The following is a 24,543-nucleotide window of genomic DNA, read 5'->3' on the forward strand; positions in this document are numbered from 1 at the left end:
CGGCTAAGCGAGCAGCTTTAATATGTCATTGCCAAGTTAAGGGAAGCACTGCTCTGTAAGATCACTTCACGATTGCACAATTTGTAGTTCAATGTGACAGAGTCGAGAATATTCACAAATTCATTAAAGAGCCTCATTAGTGTTTGGATTCAATTTCTTGAATACATGTGCAAGAAGCTGTTGGGACGTTGTTTAAAGTGTTCACAGTTTTGATTATTTCATTGTTTTCTTACTTTTAAACTAGCAAGTTAGACATTTTTCCCCATTTAAATCAACATTTAATTAGTTGCCAAGTACATCCCTAATCCTGCTCACACAGTGTCCAATCAGTTTTGTGGTCTTTAGGTCTGGAATCCAGTTTCATATACTTGTAGGACTGATTCCATGCTCATTTAAAGATAGTGTGATGAAAGGCAGTTTTCCTGGCACAAAAAACCAAAACAAAACAAAAAACCATCAACCACCACAACAGCTGCTGAAAGCCAAACTCTTATTTTAAACAGCAGTATCAATGTATCCCTACTGTACATGATTTCCAGCCCTCATTTCACAGGTTGAATTTGGCCTCCTGTGCAGCTGTCAGATCAACTTGTTGAACACGTTTTCTTTTTTTCAGGGTTAGAATTAAACTCGTGTTTCACCCTGAAGGCTACAAACTAATTCAAGAATGGATGTAATTACTACAAGAGCTGAAAATAAAGGACTTTTAAAAAAAAAAAAATTCCCATCGGACAGCTGGCTTGACAGGCATGAAATCAGCCACAAATAAAGCAGTGAGTTTCTATTAGTGCGCAAGGGCTGACATGCGCTGTGCTTTCAGGGTAGGACACAGAATACATAAAACACATGGAGAGAGAGACACACACACACACACACACACACACACACACACACACACACACTCTCTACACAGGGCTGCAAGGGAAGGCTGTACCAAACTCTCGGAGGTCGGAACAACAAGAGCTGGGGGATACATATATGCGCTATTGTTCAGCACATTAAATCTGATGCTGAGGCAACACTGAAAAACTGAGCCTTCAACACAACACACTACTGAATGACACGTGCATACAGACACAAGCATAAAGTACAGCAGAAGCAATGGATGCACCAAATGTATAAATGACTTATCTCGCATCAGATTTAGAAATAAATGAAGATATAATTTTATACAATTACTGGTTTGGTCCTAAAGTAGAGCTGTAGAGCTGCCAATGTAACAGACAGACTTATTAAAGGGAGAGGCAGCATGTGCCCTGGGAAACGGGCCCTGACGGATGAAAGGTCTATGCAGAGAGCAGTTTGTCACACTCCACTTAAGCACAGAGCCGAAAGCTGCCTAAAAACGCTGCGCACACATCACGAGCTATTATAATCAATTTGGGGGGGGGTTGAGGAAAGAGGAAAAGGGAAAAAGAGGACAGTGTGAGGCACCTGTAATAAGCTGCTGCCTGTTTTAGCAGCACAGATGATGCGAGGGAGGAGAGGAGAACAGGGGGGAGGAAAGAGGGGGTGAAGAAAAGGGGAGGGGGAGCGAGAGAGGCAGAGCGACCAAGCGAGAGAGAGAGAGAGAGAGAGAGAGAGAGAGAGAGAGAGCGAGAGAGAGAGAGAGAGAGAGAGAGAGAGAGAGAGAGAGAGCGAGAGACAGAGCAAGCGAGTGAGCCACAGAGAGAGAACAAGTGAGCCCAGTCATCAGTTATTTCTATCTGAACATCCATTATAAATGCTTTAGTGATGTGACGTCCACCAAAGCTTAGTACCTGGCACACTTAATTTAGTCAGTGTTTTAACCTCCAACATGCACAACCAGACTTTGGCTGATCACTACAGCCAGCAGTGACTTTGCACAAATTCAGGTTTGTAATTTGGAAATTAACAGCCTCACAGTTACAAGAGGCCATTTTATTTTGTTTAACAGCACTCAAAACTGTGTTTACAAAAGGAGAGAATAAAACAAACTTTCAGTCAGGATCACTGTAATCAAGGATTGTTACTTCAAGAGAGCAGAAAGCAGCAGCAAAACCAAGCACAGAGCAGGTAACAACAACAGATATAATGTAGATTAAGTCAAACAGCAGTCTGATCAGCCTGAAGGAGCAGGAGGGGTGGAGGTGGGTTGCCAAGCAGCTCGATGTGCAGTGGTACCTATTCTACTCATTTTCAGCTATTGTTGGACTCTAGTTAATAAGAGCTTTGAATGATTGGCAGTTCAGCTTTTTCAGTGTATTTATTTTATACTGGACACCATTATTTTACACTGTGTGTGTGTGTGTGTGTGTGGGGGGGGGGGGGGGGGGGGGGGGGGGCTGACAGGGATAACCTGTACACATACTGACCTTATAATTTGAAACTTTAGCATTTTTAACATCTTAATATGAGCATCCACTATGGTAACAATGGGTAAGAAATATGGAAAAACATACTCAACATGGCCATATCTTACCACTGGCTTTACTAATACTGATCCAGGAAAAAGGTGAAAAGAGAATGAGTGTAAGATCTGAAAAAGACAGATGCTGGAAATAGCTCTGCTAATAGAAACAGAGCAGGAGAAGAAAGAGATTGAAGTGAGCAGCAACTCTTTTCTCCCCCGAGGCCTGATGCCATTTCAGGTTGTGTCACCGCAGGAGGCTGCCGGGCACAGGTGGCTCAAATGCCACAGACAAACACACAGCTCATAAACCACGAGCTACTTCCCACACAGTTATTTCAAAAAAAACCCCCAGAGACATGAACACATTGTACTGCATCCACTGAAAAGAACAATATTAACAGATTGTATACCAGAAAGCTGCCAAAATATAGCTTTTACACCACAACATGAACCATACTGTCATTTTTTTAAAGTCTTGCATTTAATACATTTTGTAAAGAAGCTTACAAAAAGTGTGAGTAACAGCATTAGGTAGTAAAGACGGACATTTGGTGCTAATCTGTAGAGCCCAACCAGAGACAAGAAATTAATCTCCTTAATCTCTTCTGAGTCCAACCAATGTAAAAATTTTAAGGCTGATAGTGATACCAATATTTGGTGATTTCAAAATCCGACATATCGGCTATATTGCTACAAGTCATGGATTACTTGTTTACTTGGTTGTTGTGTTTGTGGCATTCCAAACGTGTGTGTTGAGCATCGGCCAAGCTAAGCACTTAGCATGGGTCATGCTAAGGGAAAGTGGAGTGGTGGAGTCAGCCAGCTGTTCCTGTATCACCCAATTAGGGAAATCATGTAATCACGTGGCAGCTATTCTGTGGAAGGTATATCACTTATCTGGATATCAGTGTTCAGATCACTGAAACAGAGAAACACTGGACTGGCCGAAGGCTGTGATCGGGTAACCGAATTTTGTCATTAACTCTGGCTCCGACTTTGGGTAACCGGAAGTATAAAACCATACAGCGGAAGTACAGTAGCAGTCTGTCATGGCAGCCTACGTACGCTCTTCCAGAAACCTGTGGATAACAGGAATGACTACTCAGCTGTTGAGTCTCTAGCTGTCCATGTCCACAATGAGTAAGATCTAGGCTTCAGTCCAACCACAAACTGTAGACACCTGAGAGTCAAGGCACAGGGCACAGAGGCACATTTTAACAGAGAAGCTAGTGTTAGCTCAGAGCAGAGGGAGGAGAGGAGAAATGGCAGCAGAATTATAACCTCAAATGTTTGCCCATCTCCAGTGCTTCACTCAACAGTCACGATCCAGAAAACATTCCATGTATTTTTGCAAGTAGCTCGAGTCAAAACTTCGATTAGCATTTGATAAATAATGTAATCTAAGATTAACTTTTAATATGAACAAATAAAACAGAATTTTATTCAAATGAGTATCATTTACATTTTTATTCTGATTTAAATGAACCACAGTCCACTTCATTTACTTTGAATACAGCCAGTCTGTAGATTACATGGTCACAATTACAAAAACACCAATAGTAGCAGTCCTGCTGTTGCTGCTTAAACAGTCAGTATGGTCAATACAGGCCTCAAAGGAGAGTTTCTACTGCAGAGAGCAGTTTAAAAAACAAACAAACTTGTGGTTGTTTTTAGGGAAGTACTGACAGTGACATTATTATTATGAGCAGATACTTTCCCCCAGTCTTTTATTTTTGCTTTGTTCTTATTCATCACCTCTTTGTTTCAAATTAACAAAAAAGGGCTCTTTTGTCAAGATATCTGACTTGTTTGAAGTCTACATAACAAATTTTGAATTTAGTCTGTGCTAAATTGCCACTGGCATCTGCAAACTAATATATCGGTGCATCCTCACGTGTGTTGCTTGTAGCCCGACATCAGGACAGATCAAACACAAAGACTGAAATAAACCCACATAAATATTACAACAAAATCTGCATTTAATTATAGACACTGTCTCTCCCTTTCCATCATCACCCACTTACATCAGTGCGGTCTTGAAGTGGGCCTTTGACCCGGTCCCACTGAGAGGACAATAACTCACTGTCAGCCCTCCTCTTTAATTACACTCAAAAAACAGCCTCCTCTTCTTAATGTGTGTGTGTGTGTGTGTGTCTGCATGCGGGGGGGGGGGGGGGGGGGGTGCTGAGCAACGAGGATGACATCACTACACTAGTCAGCAGTACTTTTTGCCTCAGCAGGCAAGAGGAAGGGAGGAGAAGGAAAAAAAAAAAGGAAAACAAAAACAAAAGCACAATTATAGCTGACTAAGAGGAGAGAGGGGGCAGCTTTTATTTTCTGTAACTGCCATATGTCTGTGTATCAGGCATTTAGTAAACAGATGCATTAGGTTATATTGGAAAAATTTCATTGGTAGACTAACATGTTCAGAACATTACATTGACTCAGACTAGAAAAAGTCAGTTTGGACACAACAGAGGGATCCTGGTGGGACATTTGACATTCAGCAATTGGTTAGTCTTGCAACATTAAAGCTTCAAATTATCCATAATGCATCATTCATTCTACAGCCCCAGTCTCCCAGCTCACGTCATGGATCTTCCTAAAATAAGTCATGAAAACTTGAATCCATGGGATCTTATCAGATCCTAAAGGAATACACCAAATGCTTTTAGTGTGGAATATTTCTGCCTTCTGAGCCCAGTATCTGCATTTCCTTGAATTGCTGTATGTGTATTCTAGTCAGGCATTCACATAAGATGATATCAGCCAAAACAAGTCCCTGCAATGATAATGAAACAAAGCTCTCCTGTGTGTACATACGTGTGTGTACATAAGAAACAGAGCTTTAGGATTTGGCAATTACATGAAGTTAGTCAAAGTTTTCACCCCCCCAAAAGAAAATCTCATTAGGAGACTTGGTGTGTGGAACAATCAAAGTGTTATGGCAACTGTAGGTACACACTCTCCTGAAAGAAAAAGATTTTAATGATGGAAAAAGACAAAACATTAACTTTTTAAATAAATAAGGATGAAGAGCACAAACCCCGAGATTAAATAGGGATAGTTATGGGTTATTTAACAGTAATAAATGATTTGATTAATGTAAACCTGGACAGTTTGCCACACTACAAGCACTATTTGGTTATACAAAATTGTTATTTTTAAGTTCTGTTTTTTTTTTGTTTTTTTTTTAAATGTGATTATTGTATTGATGTGACTCTACTCGACTGCTTTTGCAACAGTATTTGTTTCTGTTTTGTACAAATAATTTTGTCATCAGCGACTTCACTTAGCTTTTTAAAGACCAGTGATGAATGAAGGAAAATTGTTGTGGTACCAAACAGTTTTCCAGGAAAGTTTAACAGCACGCAGGGACAACAGGGAGAAGGGCAGATGATGCAGATGAGGGGAGCTGAAATATAGCCTGAGAGAGGAAAAGAAAGCTGGATGTTGGTGGAAACCCTCGAGCTGAGCCTAATCTTGGTAGAAAGGGTAGATGCCAGTAGTCCATGAATCACAAAAAATACTGCTTAACCCAAGTGCCTCCAGAGGACTGGCTCATCTATGCTGACGTGGACATAAACCCAGAGATGATCAGCTGCTGTCAGAGTTGACAGCGAGCAGACGGTGGAGCAGTTTCATGTCATTTAGAAAAAATGTCCAACCCCAAAAAACACTCTCCTGCTGAAACACAGACATGCACGTCTCTCAGGGGACATGCATGGCTAATAAGCTCCGTATCAAGTGGCAGACAGGTGCGCCAAGACTGCTAAGGAGGTTTGTCCACAAGACAGTGCTGGCTCTGTGGTAACAATAGTGCATTTAATCCCTAACAATAACCGATATAGTTGCTGTTCTCATATAGCACACAGGGTGTGAGAACACTGCCTGCAATACACAGATAGCTTCTCATTACTGCACAGATCCAAAACTGACCGGAATACAGCAGAAGAAAAAGCAGCCTGTGTCCTTTAATACCTCTCCTGGGATGCTTTCAGGTACCCTGAAATGTACATGGATCATTTTACATGACAGGGCACCAAAGAGGACAACCTGAAACAGATAGGGTTCAGCAGGAGCCTGGCATGCTGGACAGGCAATTTTTCTCTGTTCTGAAATAAGTCAAACACTTATGCAAAGCACTATTTTTTTTTGGTTTGTTTGTTTTAAAGCTTTGCTGTCATCTACTGTGACATACTGGATACATACCTTCACAGCTAATGACGTGACAGTAAATCATTAGTGAACATTTCAAGTTCACATCAGAAAATACATTTTACAGAATGCTTGTGATCTCTTTAGTAAAAGCAAAGACAAAAGAATCACTGCACACATACAAACCCATGAGCATTTTCCATTGTCTTACTTATGAGTGCACTATATACACTATATTGCCAAAAGTATTCACTCACCCTTCCAAATCATTGAATCCAGGTTTTCCAATCACTTCCATAGCTGCAGGTGTATAAACCAAGCACCTAGGCATTCAGACTGCATCTATAAGCATTTGTGAAAGAATGGGTCGCTCTCAGGAGCTCAGTGAATTCCAGGGTGGTACCGTGATAGGATACTACCTGTGCAACAAGTCCAGTTGTAAATTTCCTCTCTCTACAGTCAAGGGTTTATGGATGAGTTGTTGGCGTTCTCAATCGCTTCGACTCTGTTATGATACCACTAAGCTGTAGACCACATAAAAATCACAGAGCCACTCAAGGATGCTGAGGCGCATAGTGCGCAGAGGTCCCCAATGTTCTGCAGTCAGTCAGACCTTCAAACTTTCTGCGGCCTTCAGATTAACCTCAACATTAACCCACCTTGATTTGCCGCCAAACGCTGTGTACAGCCTCCAGTTACAACAACTGCAAACCAAGCACTAGGTGACATCTTTGCTGTTTTTTGACAAACCAATAAATATGCTTGGGAGAAACAGGCCATGGGAAGGAGGATAGACAGATGGACTGACCTCACGCCCGAAGAACCAAAAAAATACCTGGGCTTGTTGCTGTATGTCGGTCTGCAACTTCCCCAAAATGTCAGACTTTTGGCCTACCCAGCGACAGTGATGTCCAGAAATAGGTTCACTGTTATCACCAGCAACCTTCATAGGAGTGATCCAGAGGAGGATACAGCAAATGAGGGGAAAAGGGGAACAGAGGAGTATGACCCACTCCAAAAACTAAAACCTCTCCTGGAGATGATCAGAACACGCTGCAAAAATGTTTATCATCCAAAAGAGCATATTTCTGTTGCCCCTAAAGCCCGGATAAAAGTCAAACAGTATATGAGGGACAAGCCGACAAAGTGGGGGCTAAAGTTCTTTGTGCTGACTGATGTAAATGGGTACACTGTAGATTACAAGCTCTGCACTGGCTTTCTTTTGATGTGAGCTCGTGAAGAAAGGCTACCTGGGCAGTGGCTACATAGTGTACTGTGACAATTTTTACACCAGCCCTCTCCTTTTTCATCATCTGAGCCAATAAGGGTTTGGAGCGTGTGGCACTTACCACCAGGGCAGGGTTGGTGTCCCCACAACCCAAGAAAATGCTCTCAACAAAAATCAAAAAGAGGCTCCATCTGGTGGATATGTGACAGTAAGCTGCTCTTTGTCAAACGCATGGACACCAGGGAAGAGTCCATGTGCACCACTGTCCATCCTGTTTACACTGGGAAGACCGTCCTGCGGTGGCAGAGGGACAATGATGGGCAAAGTCAGAGGATCCCCGTGTCCAGGCCTACAGCAATGGCTGAATACAACAAATACATGGGGGGGGGGGGGGGGGGGGGGGGGTGGACCAGATGTTGGGAACAAACTGCACAGGAAAACCAAAAGATGGCAAATGACTGTTTTTCAGCACCGGCTGGACATTGCTGTCACAAATAGTTTCATTGTGCACAAGGAGCTCAGCAAGGCACAGCAGCAGAAGACCACGACACGCCAGGCTTTCCAGGAGGAGCTGAGTGCACACCTAATCGGCGTGCCACTGACCGGCCCACCTCGTCCTCCCACTCAAAGGCCACTTCCCTATCCCAACATGCAAAAATGAGTGCACAATGTTTACACAAAGCAAAATAAAAAAATAAAGATATAAAAATAACTTGAGTTCCTTCTCTCTCTTTTTTTTTTAAATTTACACACACACACACACACACACACACACACACACACACACACACACACACACACACGGGCTGCAACAAAAGGTTATTTTGGTAGTTGAATAATGTGTCAATTATTTTATCGATTAGTCAACGATTATTCCAATCTTACCTCACCTGTTCAAGCCTGCCCACCTGTTAACATCACCTTACTGTCTCTTATAAATAATGACCCATAAAAATACGAGTTTGAAACTAATCAAATGGATTTTTAACATTAATGTGACATCACAATAAATATCAAATAAACAATGCATATTAAATGCATATAAAATTTTATTTTTAAATGAAAATATAATGTGCATATAAGTAAATAAAAGTGGCCTCTGTCCAAAAGTTCAAATAAGGCTTCAAATTCAATCAAAAAAAGATTTTTCCGTCCAAAACAGCTAAAAAGTTTACAGCTGACTCAGTTCATGAAGAGGTTTACTATTCAGAATGAACGCTGATAGTAATGCGAGAGAGAAAAAAAAAAGGAACCAGTAGCTGCTCCTATTGTCCTTCACTCATTAGCTAACATAACTGAAATGGTGCCACTTAGCAAACATCATCCATGAGAGCTTGTTTCCGAGAGGCAAACAGAAACATTACTGTACAAACATTAACAGGTATCAATGTTTTAGAGAGGCCCTAACTCTCTAAAACATACCCATCCAGAGCTGATGTCACAGCTCCAGGGTGCCGGCGTTTTAAACGCTCAGCACTGCAGTGATGCAGTCGTGGAAGGAAAGCTCTGCTTTGCAGTCTGCATTCAGCTTTATTTTAGTTTCTGTCAAATGCTTCCACACCTTTGACAGTCTGTCTCCATTTTCTTTCATTTTCTCCACCCTCCTCTCTGTTCCACCATCATTATGTTGTTCACGTTACGTTCTTCTTCGTTAGTATTGTTGTTATTGGCAGACAATGAAAGCAATACTGTCCCCATATCTTCCTGTAGAGTATTGCAGTTACAAAATCACATGATAAGTGGAAGACAATGGATAGATGGGTTATACAATATGACGCTTCAACGTCAATAAATCTTTGCAGTCCTAACACACACACACACTATAAATAAAGAATTGAGCCATCCCATTTGTCTGTGCTACCGCTATTGGCAGTGGCATTGAAGTGAATTCATCTTTATCACATCACTTCTATCATTTAATCCTAAATGGTAGGTTTCAGCGTTTTTTTATGTAGGTATCAATATGGTCATAGTTGTTTTGGTATAATTTTGTCAGGGTTTTATTTATCGTTACACCTAGATATTTTAGTGAATTAGCATCCCGATTTATTTTTAGTTCCTTGAGTTTTTGATTTGTAAGCAGCTGAACATGAGAATTTGGGTTTTCTGAATATACCTTATAGCCAGAATACTGTCTAAATATATCCAATATTTGTGTAAACTGAGTAAAGGAGTTTACTGGGTTTGACAGATAAATCATAACATCATCTGCAAATAAGCTTAGTGTGTATTTGATTATTAATTTCAATTCCCGTGATCAATTTACTTTGCCTGATCCGTTTGGCCACAAGTTCAATATCAAGAGCAAAGAACGTAGAACTGAGACAGTCCTGTCTGACAGAGATTTGTACTGGAGAGGGGAACCAAAGATCCATTGACTTTTATTCTGGCTGCAGGTTTGTTAGAGACTAAATGCACTGAATTGATATTAAAATCAAATACAAATTTTTCCTGTGCAAACTTTAGAAACTCCAGTTAACTTTACTGAAAGCTATTTCAGCATCTAAACTACTCAGTGCTACCAGCAACCTATTACGTGTTTTGTGTACAATATATAATGCCCTGAATTATTACTCATAATCCAGTTAAAGGTGGTGTGGTGGAGTCGATGCTTTATCAAATGTCACGTACTGCTCAGATGGGAATCCATCACTACCAGGTGCCTTAATTCTCCTATTGCTTTTTGGATTTCCTTTGTAGTGATCTATGCCATTATGTTTTTATTTAGTTTTGTGCCTATAGAGGGAGATCCAATTAATCAAGTAACATTTTAATTTCATTTTGATTTGAAACTGATGATTGAGAGTATGGTTCCTTGTAATAGTCTCGGAAAATGTCTGCAATCCCTTTTGGGTCATATTTAGGCTGATTTGTTTTGGGATCATGCATTTTATTAATAGTTACGTCTGCTTGTTATTTTCTTAGTTTTCTCACCAGTAACTTTGTAGCTTTAGAACCTAATTCATAGTAAACTCACTCAATCATTTTGACATCTTTACATGTTCCGCATCAAGCTTTCAACTGAGTCTTTAAATCTTTAGTTGTTTCTAGTTACAAATGTTAAAACTTGAAAGCAAATGCATACGATGACGACTGCAGTGAGGATGTTTTTGGCAAACAGCTCAGTGTTTCTGCACACATAGAAAGGTATCAGCTATGTTAAAAACACCATCCACAAATCGATTTGCTAGTGGAGAATTCACTCGCTCTTATTTTGAAAATTCAGTTGCAACACTGCCACTCCCTATCTTGTGCTTTCTCTACTGGCTGGCTCACTAGCCAGGTTGTGTTTGTCCTTGTTATTATTCAGCTGATAATCCGGGGAGGATCTCGTTCCTTGCAATTAATAGCATTTTTTTTTGTTTGTTTGTTTGTTTTCATTTTTGGCCACAGTGGCTTTTATCTGTAGTGGAGAGAGACAGGAAATGGGGGAAAGACACGCGGACAAACTGATGACAGGCCAGGACTCGAGCCTGTGTCACCCGCACCACAACGCGGCATGTGTATGTGGTCGCCGGCTTCACCACTAATCCACCCGGGCGCCCGCAATTAATTGCATTTTAATTTCAATTAAGAGTTTGGCTTCCTGAACTCACTGAAACAAAGTGTTTTATATATGTATTATAATAGGAAATGATTACTCTTGCAGTCATTTGTGCTATGACGCTCTCACTTCATTATAAAATCAAGCAGATCCTTTGTACTTTTACAAGATGATCAAAAGAGAGCCATCTCTGAACTAGATTTATCTAGAGGAAGTAAAACTCAACACTTCTGTAAGACAGCCCGTGGAAAGATTACAAACGCTAGGCCTTTGCCTTTGTTCGTCCAGGGAGTGTTGGCTGCCGGCTGGGACTCTCCTGTCACTTGCACTGTGGCTGCCATGCAGAACTTTCATGGCACGCTCCTGCCTGGAGCTCCCTTCACACCCACCTCATTGCCTATGACACTCATGCAGGCTGATGCTTCAAAAACATGTCCTCTCCTCCACCTTTTTAAAAAAAAAAAAAAAAAAAATTTAAAGTTGAAGGAGAAAGTGAGCTAAAAAGATAATTTTAAGCTTATGAAATGCATGCCGTTTAATTGTGACTGTGATTTTTAATATAATCAAGCAGCCTTAGTCCACACTGATAAAACCAAATACATTCAACATGAATATCTAGTATTTAACAGCTTTTACATTTAGTAAATTCTGATTGAGGTGATTAAATGATAGCAAAAAATGTTAATGGTGTCTGAGCAATATAAGAGTTGAAACATCAGACTGAAATCACCATTCAAGGCAGCAAAGCACAGGCCCAACAGGACAGCACGATGCTTTGTATGGGACAGGAGCATAACTCTGTAGCTGTCATTTGACCTGCACTGAATCTGCTGTCCAGCCTGGACAATGACATCATTGTTGCTAGGTGGACCGTTCTGGAAACCAGTTGGTCAGTAGGTGATACAAGGAGACAGAAAATATTTGCAAACAGCAGGTGAACTACCAAGATAGAGATAAAATGCACCCCCCAGATAAAATGCCCCACCCTCAACATCACGTACACTTTTTACAACAACCCAAGGAGCCTGCAAAGTGCTTTTTTGATTCGAGTTTCCTCTGCTGCTCTAGTCCTTTAGGAAATACAACAGCAACTGTAGAAGCAGTGAAGGAGAAAAGTACCCTGTCACCACATGAAGAGATGAATCCTGTCCTGTAACTGAGCTCCAAACTCCCTCTGATTGGACTCTGAGGAGTTTAACAGCCACTGCAGGTCTATAAATATGAAAGCTTCTCATCTGGCAAGAGTGTTTTTTTGTTTTGTTTTTTTTAAGATATGGGCTCCAAATAATGAATGAATTGGTGGATGGTGCTAAAAGCTACAGTGAGTGCTTCAGCTGAGCTTTAAGAGTGCCCATAGTGAAGAACAATGGTTCAGACAGACAGGGCAGAAAGACGGAGCTCCTCAGCCATAAACGGGCTTCTAGGATCCCTCAAAGCCTATTCTGTCAATGCCAAACCAGCTTTGGAGGTTATAATGTGTAAACATTTTCCCTGTCTTTACTTAATACAGAAAATTAATCTTCCTTTTAGATCATAGTGTGACCTGCTGCAATCGTCACACCCCTAAATCCCACATCACCTCCGCTGCTCTAGACCGCTGAAACTTACGAGTCACGAGTCATCCTGGCGTCGATAACCGCTGAGTCCGGCACTTCCACCTACAAGAAAATCTGTCGCTGGAAGATTTGGTTTAACTGTTCAAGTGTCCACTTTCTCCACAGGCTAGCTGACTGAGCAGCTGCTTTGGCTGGCTGCACGACTGACTGACTGACTTGACTGCACAGTGGAGAAAGTGACAGTGGACAGGCAGCCACCCAACCACAAGGCCTGCTGGATGCACCCCCCTCCCCCCTTTCACCCCATACACCCACTGACACTCACACTCACTGGAGCCTGGGCTAAAAGTGGAGCAGCTAGGTGGGGGCATCTGGGGAGTTTAATGAGTCAGGGGTTAAAGAATCTCTACAGGCCAAAAATAGATACTGTGACCTGCACACATCAGCCTGGCTTATGAAGGCTTGTCAGCAGTCTCCCAATACGAGGTGACTGACAGATGTTACCATGTGTTACCAAAGAAGGAACCTGAAAATCAGGGATAACATCCATACATATGTTTTAACAGAAACCAGGTAATCTGCTGGCAGAAGTTTCAAATGTTGGCCAACACTTCAGTCTAGCTGACTGAAAATAATAATTGTCTCTATTTGAAGGGGATTGTAACCACTACAGAAAGGACTTATTGCAGTTGTACGGAGAACATCGCATCTTTCAGAAAGCCAGTAGTGTCATCACCACCTCCTAAAAAAGAAAATGACAGAAGCTTCTCTTAAAGCATGTTTAACATTGTAAATAGTCCGTTGACTCAAACCATTAACCCTGTGTGTAAACCCAACTAAACAGCAAGTAAACTATGTCTAAAAACAGGGGACTGCACTCAGGGTACACATTCAGTAGTTTGTATCACTAACACACAGTCCGTCTTTGAATAGGGACGCACTGATCCAATATTTTGATTGAATATTCAATATCAACCTTTTGTTTCATCAGAATATCAACATAATAGGACAAAAGAGAAAAAACACTACTGGCTGGAAAAATGCAGCTCCTTTAATAATGGCCACTTGAGGCTCGTGCCAAAAACAAGTTACTCCCCACAGAGTCTCATGTTAAAATGCCCAACTTTAAATGAATAAAAAGCATGTTTACAGCCTGGTACAAAATTGTTTTTGTACTGCATGAATAATTTTGATAACTCGTTGAACCGCCATCAACATACTGGTAAGACTTAAAAATGAGGTGTGTAGCTGCTTTGACAAGTGTGCTGGAAATACTTGAAGAATCCAGAAACCAGTGGGTGACATCACGGTGGCCACAGCCGTCTCTTTTAATAAGCATTTATGTATTTGTTTTTTTTAAATATATTTTTCCACAGTGGTGCGTCAAAGTGGTTATCTGGGCTGTAGTCACATAACCTGAGAGACTATAGACCTGTAGTCACATTGTTGCAAAAATGCAGTGTCTTTTAATTAATAAGTGATAAGAGAAATTATAAGAAGCTACATTTTCTTAAGACAGGAATTGTGAAATTAGACTTAATCGAGGATTTCTTGGGATATTCCTGCCAGCAGCGGCGCATTAGCAGCCTGTCTGCCAACGCTGAACTGAGGGCAATATGCTCATAAAGCTTTTCTTCTACATAATTAAAAATACAGTCAACTGTCTTTTTGCCCCAGCTAAACTCAAATTAACACTGCCCTGCTGAGACTGCAGCAGTCTTCACACAGACTTAATGCCTCAGTATATTTCAGATAAAGTGCATATTAGATCATTAAGAGCCTCTGAAACCCCCTCTAACAATCATACCACTCAACGCTGTGACTTGTCTCAAGTGCACAAAAGTGAAGGTATACAGAAGTTACAATTCTCTCTCAAGGTTTATTTTTCCATCTTTCACAAACTCTCTCTGTGAGCAAAGACAGTTCTTGTAGAAAGATCAGGAAGACAGATCAATAGCATTTGACGTCGAGATCATTTGCAGGAAGTCTGAAGGACTGAAATGGAACCTTTCATCGATTAATGAGTCTCAAATGTGTATTGTTCAATGTGAAAATCTCAGAGTTGCTTAAATTAAAAAGTAAAGACCTTCAAATGCCATTTGCATGAAAGGATGTGAGCATTCTCAGCCTTTAACTACTGTACTCTGCTCTGTAAGGGGCCTGATTGCACTTAAGTACAGGACTGATCTGAAAGCTACTAGATCAATGAAACTGCAGGAATAGAAGTACTGGGGGTTTTTGGCCTCCCACAGGCTGACAAAAATGCAGTCTGAGGGCTCTGGAGTGAAACACTCAAAGGACTGGTTCTATAGACAATTCTCAAAGGTGTGTCAGGTCAATATGAAACCTATTCATGTTTTTAAAGGAGCTCTGCAAAACTTCAGAGATCTATTGATATTAATGACACCCACAGTTGGCATTACTTGAACAATAGTTGGCATTCTATTGCTTGTGTTAGCACGTGGATCACTCTCACATTATTGTGGAGCCAACGTCGATCCTACATCGTTATTGCTGTACTGTTGTGTGTACTACACTGCATCTACTTTGTACAACTACTAAGAGACCAGCTGTGTATTATATACCAGAATATCAGAATGGGAACGGTGTTGACCTGGATGCAACAAAGCTACTAAAAACAGGCAGGAGCCCACACTACGGGAACCACTGTGTGGAGAAAAGAGTGGATTTGTGGGACGGAAGCTGGAGAAGATGCAGAGGGAGACCTGCACAGGTGAGATGACAGCACATCACTGCATCAGACTGCAGGAAATGCTGCACGGCAAAGTCCTGAAGACAGAACACGTCAAAAGCACCGTAACAGACAGTTTACTTTATAAGAGGCAAAGGTTTAAATCACCGGCAGCTTCAGTCTTTTCTGGAGGAAATACCTTCTGCATTTGGTGACGTACCTGATTACACAGGTGCGACGAGCTGGCTGAGGAAATCTGTCAGTTCATGGAAAATAAGAAAGAAATGGAATAAAACTAAATAGCTTGTTGTTTGTTGTTTCCGGGCTTTTTGCTGATATCACATCACATTTTTTAAATCAGAAAAATTTGCAAATTTTTATCAGCTTGAAATATTCCCATTTTTCCTGATGTTATTTTTGAAGAAAAATATAATTGAATATTTCATTTAATGTGTTGAAGAAAATGTTGCTGTATTCTGGCCATTCAAATTCATATTGCTGATTAAAGTATTTTCAGTTTTAGACTGTTCAATTAATCCTGTTTGGCCCACGACTTAGACTGTGTTTGCAGTTTTGGCCCATTATGCGATTGAGTTCGACACCCCTGGTTTATGGTATACTGAGATAGGTCTGGCACTTACTCACTCATGGCCTTGACCCTAATAGGATATGTAGATCAGAAGAGTTGGCCAAGCCACTGTGGAGTTCAAAGATCAAATATATCCAGTGTCTCTTCCGTGCTCCTATAAGTCAGTCATGTTTGCTGGTGTCACCCACTGCTACAGTATATCAGCTCTTAAATAGCTTGAGCTGTCTGCATCTGGGGGTTTCCATCTTCTACTACCCAAATAGAAACAGCACATCTTTTATTGTGATCTACTTGGACAAATGTTTGCTTTTTTCAATTCAGAACAGAAAGTTTTAAAAAAGGATAATCCTTAAATCAACACCAGTGCTGCTTTTGTCAACTGACACACAAAAACCTAAAATAAACCTATTAAACAAAAAGAGCTGCCAGAGTAGTAGTCCGAGCCTCAGAAAGGGATGCATCCCAAATGTTTTATATTACATTAGCTCACTCACTGAACTTCTCACTTTATGCAATTCCAATTTATTCTTAAATCTTTAATCATCACTGTGGTTACCAGTTTTCTCCATTGTTTACTAGGGTTGTAGTCTCAGGCCCAACTGGTCCATTGTTTGGTCCATATGATGTAATAAGTCATCTGTGTTACTTCATAAGGATAAAGACACTACATCAATACTGATCCATTATTTCTGAACTAACTGCTAGTACATTTTTTTATTCAGAGTTGGCTTCAATCTAATTAACAAGTTATCGAAGAAGTCACCTTTATGGCTGCATTTTGCCAAAAAAAGTCAGTTTTAAACCCTGCAGCAGTTAGCAGCTCTACAATCAAACATTAACATCAAATAGTAAGCCAACAGGTATGTTCAGATGTGCGGTCCTTTCCGTTTGTACACTGTTCAAAAAAAAATAAATAAAAAAATAAAAAGTTATCAGCCTACAGAGGGCTGAATTCAAAGAAACCCCAAAAATCAAAGTGTAAAAATGCAGGCAAAATTGACTAGCCCGCTGCGTCTCCTTTCACGTCTCTTCAGGGTGAACCCGCTCATCTTTGAAAAGCACAGGACGTCAGTGGTGGACCTGCCAATTCTGGTATCCTATGGCAAATAGCAATCAGGCCCCACGGTGCCGGGCAGTGAGCACATGACCCACTAGAGGATGTTGGGCCCTGAGGCCACCCTCATGAAATCGGTTTCTGATTGTTTGGTCAGAGACATTCACACCAGTGGCTGCTGTAGGTCATTTTTTTTTTTTTAGCTCTGGCAGTGCTCATCCTGTTCCTCCTTGCACCAAGGAGCAGATCCCGGTCCTGTTGATGGGTTAAGGACCTCCTACGGCCCTGTCCAGCTCTCCTAGAGTAACTGCCTGTCTCCTGGAATCTCCTCCATGCTCTTGAAACTGTGCTGGGAGACGCAGCAAACCTTCTGGCAATGACACTGATGTGCCATCCTGGAGGAGTTGGACTACCTGTGTAGCCTCTGTAGGGTCCAGGTATCATCTCGTGCTACCAGTAGTGACAGTGACGCTAGCCAAATTCAAAACTAGTGAAAAAAGTCAGAAAGAAAACTATTTCACAGGCAGTTATAATATGCAAGCCATTCATCTGATGCATCTTGATGCAAAGACCTTTTGGCCTTAGTTTCACTTTACAGTAGTGACAGATGAAATGTATATAAATATTATACACACTAATCAGATCCAAAGGTAGTCTAAGTGAAGTTTACTTGTGAGTGCATTTTATGACTAAGGAAGCAAACTAGCAGTAATGATTGAGTATTTTTATTTTTAAATAAATAACCGTGGTTGAATGAACCAAAGAAAGCGCAGACCCAGTTAGGAAAGCAGAATTATCCATGGCAATAGACCTCCTCCTTGACTGAACAGATAAAGAGCCAATGTATCACTTCTTTTAAAGTTTCCCACTCCCCCCATCCCCTTCCTCTCTTTTAAACACTCTTTTGTTTATTGTTTTGCTCCATTCCTCCCTCAGTATCTCTTTTGCCAGTCTAAACCCTCTCTCACTCTCCATTCACAGTCTCTCCCCTCATCTCTTCAGCTCACCTCTCATGCTAATGGGCCATTGATGTGGTCTCTATGGTGATGTACTTTTCATTCCATTGGAGAGGAAAAGGACGACCGACAGAGGACCAAGCAGCCGGTCAGCGTTTGAATGTGTGTGTGAGCACAAGGTCGTGTATGAGAAATTACAGGTGTTTCCATTTAAAGCTGTGCATGCAAGTGACCACTTTGACAAAAATATAAGTGGAGAACAAAGATTCAGAGATAAGTCTTCACATGTTTTAAAGATGTAGTGTTATTTCCCTTTGACTCATCTTTATAAATACTGGCTCTATTTTAAACAATCAGCACGCAATGCTTTGTTCATCATTTTAAACAAGCGACCTCAACTATATATAGCTTCAGTGGTTACACTGGCCTGAGGACGGTGCTCTTATGCTGAAGCTTCAGAGCACTGTTTGACTTGTTGGCTTGACAGCAACAGGTACTGCTTCTGGGTCAGTAGCCTCAGGATCTTCACTTTTTGTGGATGATGTGTGACCTCTAGCTCACACATCATCTCCTCTGCTGGAGAGGTATACACCCAAGCGTGAATCACCAGTGAGAATAACCACCTCCAAACCTGAGGCTATGGTACTTCTGGGTCGGGAAGAAGTTGCTGCCTTAAGTGGAGGAGTTCACGTATCTCGGGGTCTTATTCGAGAGAGGAAAGTAGACCAGGAGACTGACGGATGGATTTGTGCAGCATCTACACTGAACGATGTATCCGTCTGTTGCGGTGACCAGAAAGCTGAGTCAAAGCTCGCATAGGGGCCTTACAGAGATGTTCATCCATCCAAACTGAAGAGTAATGATGTGTCTCAAATTGCATATTTCCACACTTTTTGCGCATGAGTGCATTCACACTATAAACTACGACTACATACACTACGCTACGAGTACCTGGATGGTGCATCGATAAAGATAAAAGGTTAAATGTGGAACACTGCGTACTTCTTACTTTCAGTGTCGCTAAAGCTCTTTCAGAAGACAGCAGAGGGTGATGCTAAGGCTAACTGGCTAATTACGGCAACATTTTTTCCCAAGCATCAAGGTTAGCTGTGCTGTGGCTTTGTTCAGCGTTTGTGGGTTCACAAAATGAAGCAGTTTAACAATCAGACAAAAATCTGCAGCTGTTATTTCCAATGTTCAATTTGAGGCAACACTGAAGTTCATGCAACACACAAGAATGTATTGAGAAATGCCACCATTTATCTATTCATTTAATTTAACTTAGCGCTATGCTAAGTTAAAATACTGTTTAGTCTCATTAACTTGCTTTAAATGCTAAGCTGTGTGCAACAGCAATAAGAAAAGAGCAGCATTAAACTTTATCAGAGCTGATACATCGAGGTGAAATAATACACAGTGGTGTGGTGGTTAGCACTGCTGCCTCACAGCTAGAATGACACCTAGAAGGTCTGGGTTCGATTCCACCTTGGCTCAGGCCTCTTGCTACTGTATGTGGAGTTCTCCCCGTGTCTGCGTGGGTTTCCTCCCACAGTCCAAAGACATGCAGTTACTGGGGTTAGGTTAACTGGTCACTCTAAATTGCTCATAGGGGTGAATGTGAGTGTGAATGGTTGTCTGTCTCTCTGTGTTGGCCCTGTGACAGGATGGTGACCTGTACAGGGTGTAACCCTGCCACTTGCCCTATGTCAGCTGGGATAGGCTCCAGACCCCCCCCCCGACCCTGAACAGGATAAGCAGAAGAGAATGGATGGATGGAAAAATGACTAAAAAAAGTTATAAAAATAAAGAGTTCTGGTTACTGAACAACCTGAGCACATCAGGTGTGCTTGCATATGTCTCTGTCATTCAATTTTTGTAGAGTGAATTGTTTATCATTCAACCACCAGGAAGTACAGCAATTCCCAATTAATGACACACACATGCACACAAGGAAGGCGTGTATTTATTATGACCAAATCAGAATAACTATCAGAGTCTGCTAAAAGGTGTGAGCACACCTACAACCAAAGTGTAAGCGTGCATGTGGGTGAGTGTGTACATGAAAAAGCATTAAAAAAAAAAAAAAATCTTGATCATCACAGCATCACAGTGCTGACTTGGCAGAGCAGCAAATATTTGCTGTGTTTGGTAGCAACACTGTGTTGCTACAGTAAGCACCGAGAGTCCCATCTATCAGACTGAGAGTGTGGTTACATGTGGACACACGAGAACAGTAAGTGGGTGAAAGAGTAATGGTAAGAATCATTTCCTGTCCACAACAAGAACAATAATTAATTTTTCCATGATGTGAAAGGGACTCTGGTTCCATCTGGAAGCCAACCATGAAAGAAATGCTAAAATTATATTATTTAGAGGTTTTGGCACAAACCTTCTGGTCCAGACCTAAAGCAGATCCTGGCAGACCGAGGTGCAGGAGGCTGAGTCTGACCCAGCGGGTCGACAGCCAGTGACAACACAGAATGATAAAAACTGCTGTAGCTATAAAGGAAAAAGCTACGCTAGTCTGATAAAGACTGAATGGAAGATCTGAAATAGGGAGGAGGAGGAGAAAGAAGAGGCTGGACAGTACATAGGTTCTGACTGGGAATTTAGCTGTGACTCAGTTGTTACTAAGCTGCAACCTCTGGGGCTGAAAAATTCCCCACTATGGTTCCCAACGATCTATATACCAACTAAATAAGAGGAAGGGGAAAAACAAACCAAGCAAGCATTAGAAGTATTGCTGCTATTTAGAAACCAGAGTGCTTCTTCCACCAGTCTCTTCTGCTGTACCTTGTCAGTATATTCACTGTATAGTATAATATATTAAATGCTGCAGACTTCTCATTCTTGAATCTTCTCTCTCACAGATGAAGTGGCTGCAGTCAGCTCGATTTCCTGCTTGTTGTAATGATTCCAATGGCAACAAGATTTGGGGGTAAAAAGTATCAGATGTACTTAAATTCTTTAAAGCAATGGTATGAGTGCAGCATATCCCCCTCCCCTGCCCTCCATCCATATGCTGAGTAAGTTCCAAACACTTACTGTTTTGCCCAAATATGGCTAAACACACTACTTCTGACGGAGCTTCGGAGGGTGTCTAAATACACGAGAGCGGTGCGTTTAGCCACATTTTGGTGCAACTGTGAGTGTCTGGAACATACCGAGCTCAATCGAACACTGAGTCAAGAGTAAGACATGTGCTGAAACCCTGCCTCTGTTTCCTCAGCCTTTTATTATCACTGACAGCTTCGCTGAACGTGTGTGCTCTGTTCACCCACCACCGTCAAGCTACAGATTTTAGCCACAGGCAAAGTGGTAATGTAGTAGTCATATTAATCTACAGTCACTTAGTGATTTAATGTTTTGCTCAGTAACTTTTAATGCAGAAAAAATACTTTTTTTATGTAAAATATAACATTAAATTCCTAATTTCATTTTTAAAGGCATCTGCAGTTTATGTATTTAACAATGAATCAAAGGTCTATGTGTAATGCAAACTGTGAAGCAGGTCCTCTGAGCTCAATGAAACATTTTAGCCTCTTTCGGCTCTTTGTGTTGGTTTAATGAGCTGATGTGCTCTCATGTCTCTGCTCAACTTTTCCCCCCCAAGTAGCAGCAAAATGATTTCAGTGAGAAAGCTCTAACAGACCACTGGATACTGCCAACCCAGCACAGTTAGAAAGTAGGCTGGTGAACACAGTAAAGCACTTAGCAGCTATAGAGACATATCTCCCTCAGGAGCTGCTGGAGAACAAGAAACAAGTTGGAGGGAGTGAATTTTACACCTACAGTCATCAGTAAATTAACTGCTTTCTTACATCTTGTTATGCTGATGAGATTTTGCAGTTTTACTAGTCAAACTTCATTACATCCTTTTAACAATAAGAATAAGAGTAGATTTAAAAGTAGTTAAAAGCGGTTAAAGTTCCTTTAATTACTAGCTTGCTCTTCTCGATCACGTTCGTTAGTGGCTGACACAAAGGCGTCTCAGGCAGCTCCCACAAACACATTTAAAGATAAAACAAGCCTTCATTATTTTCTACCTGAAGTAACCCACAGCATGAACTCTCCCCATCTGATAAGAGCTGAGAAAAAGAGAAAGATAACTGCAATAACTGCACCACTGAATATCAGTAGGTTTCTAATCCTGAGATGCGAGGCCAGTTTCAGTGTTGTACTCACAGCGGGGGGTAATATGCACTTAACAGCCCGCACAGAAACAGTCTGTCTCTCTTATCCTAATTTGCATACAGGAATGACCTCTTTACCCCCTCAGAGCAAATTCAACACCACGCAGTAAAAACAGACACGCCTGTCACACGGTTCAAAAAAATAAATACACGCTGACTGTGTTTCAGCTTCACCAAAGGACAGGACCTACTGCAGGGATGTGCACATGTTTTATCCCCCCACACACACACACACACACACTGCTCCCCCCACAAAAAAACTTGCACACTTATGGAGACACGCAGACCCTCGAGCATCCTTCAACAAAATAAGGGTCCAGTGTTCCAATGACTTTCTTCTTCGTCACTTTAAAAGCAGAGGGCAGTTTGTGAAAAGGTCTTGTTCGACTCCTCCTCTGCATCCAGTTTGTGCTGAGCCTGTGGAATTCCACAGGAGTCCGTCTGTGAGCCCCATTGATGCATTCAGGACTTCTGTGGAGCGATTCCTGACTGTGCCAGTGTGCGTGTTGTCCGTGTTTTGTTACAAGGTTGTGTGACAGGCAGATGACATCTGCAGACATGTAGGATAATGAGATGCATAAAGTCGAAACACACAATTGTAAGCGCCGCAAAATAAAAAGGGAGACGTCCTTGAAGGTTTTGCAGCAACTTGATGGTCATGTGAGATTCTAAGAGATCATCATCAAAGGCTGTGTGAGCACAAAAACTGTAAAGAAAAGATAAACGCAGGGGGAAAAAAAAAAAAAAGTCTTGGAAGAAGAGACGAGGCAGAACTGTTAAAGCACCACTGCTATGATACAGACAGTAGAAGCATCCATCCTGGATTCTCTTTGGGCCTTCACAGGTCACCAACTGTGGTCCGGGGACTGTGGTGAGCAGATTGCAGAGCTTCTGCTGTAATACAGAGACAAAGCTGAAAATACTGAGACTGAAAGCAGAGGGGTGGTTAACAAGCTGATTGATGGTGGAGTGACACAGAGGAATCTATCCTGCAGAGAGGAAGAGAAGTTGTGTCCCCACTTGCACATTGATGCTTTAGCTGCTAGCAGCAAGCAGTGCAAGCTTTCATTAATTATCATGTTAGCCCTTTTATTAGACTTGACTTTAATTTCATTCTCACTTTGCAACAGCGATTATTAATTAAAGCAATAGTTCAAAAGAATTAGATGGTGCACTTTTAAAAAAGGGTGGGGGGGGGGCTCTCGGTTTCATTAATAAGGTGTTTGGCTGCTGTGAAGAAGCCTCAGGCCAAAAGCCATAATTCTATAGAAATAATTTTTAAATTAAACTGTTTCTCTAGCTCGCTCTAACTCTATTTTCTGGGCAAGTTTTCCAGGGCTCGGAAGAAATTGCAAAGAAAAAAACAAACAAACAAACAAGCAAGCAAGCAAGCAAGCAAGCAAGCAAGCAAGCAAACAAAAAACAGCAACATACACAATCCGTATGGCGATCAACCTTGAGGCAGAAATGTGAAAAGAAGCCCGATTCTTGAGCCTCTGTACCTGATCTGGTTTATGGTGATGTGATCAGGTACACATACTGAGCTGAAGTAAACATAAATCACCTGGGATGACATTAGCCTCACCGGTGAGCTATGAGACTGCACATGTACGCACACATGTGGTTCCATGTTCCTCTATGACGCCTTAAAGCAGGATCCATTCCCAGCATGTGTGCAGCTCACGTGAAGATTCACGGGACAGAGAACTGATATTCCACTCTCCTCCTGTTCTTCACAGAGAGCAAGTGAATCCCAGGATGGAAGAGCACAGCGGTGACTAAGTGAAATGTGATACAGCAGCTAGCCACACAGCAAAGTACACAAAAGAAGGGTGTTTTTTTTTTTTCTTCCTAAACAAAGGGGGCAAATCCCATGAATCACTGCCACATCATCATTATTGAAGGAACAGGAAATAACAAGAGTCTCTAAAGAAGTTGTTGCAGAAAATGATAGAGAATGAAGGAAGCTTCAGTACCTTCTCTCAGGCCAACACAAAAATCCTGATCAACTGGAACACAAGCTTTTTAGGGCTGTTCCAAATGCCCTTCATTTAATTTTGGAGCGTTGGTCGTAATCATGGACTGAAAACAACAAAACCGCACACATTTTTCAGTCAATGGCTGTTCCATGGCTTCAGATATATTTACACATGACTAATCAGAGAGATAAACACAGCACAGAGAGAAAGCACTGCTCAT

General features: G+C 41.4%; 1 protein-coding gene across 2 annotated transcripts in view; it reads right to left on the reverse strand.

Annotated features, from left to right (window-relative positions):
* The window catches only part of enah (ENAH actin regulator), a 148,409-nt gene that overhangs the window by 95,404 nt on the left and 28,462 nt on the right, over positions 1–24,543 (reverse strand). The window contains exon 1 of one of the 2 annotated variants that reach the window (XM_030721298.1): positions 12,913–13,026. The exons of the other annotated variant lie outside the window; for it this stretch is intronic. Within the exon in view, the coding sequence (XP_030577158.1) occupies positions 12,913–12,926 (14 nt within the window). The 5' untranslated portion in view covers positions 12,927–13,026. Of the gene's footprint in view, positions 1–12,912; positions 13,027–24,543 lie in introns of those variants that run through there. 2 annotated transcript variants of the gene reach the window in all.

This window comes from Archocentrus centrarchus, chromosome 24 (assembly GCF_007364275.1).
Source record: "Archocentrus centrarchus isolate MPI-CPG fArcCen1 chromosome 24, fArcCen1, whole genome shotgun sequence".
NCBI classification, from domain to species: Eukaryota; Metazoa; Chordata; class Actinopteri; order Cichliformes; family Cichlidae; genus Archocentrus; species Archocentrus centrarchus.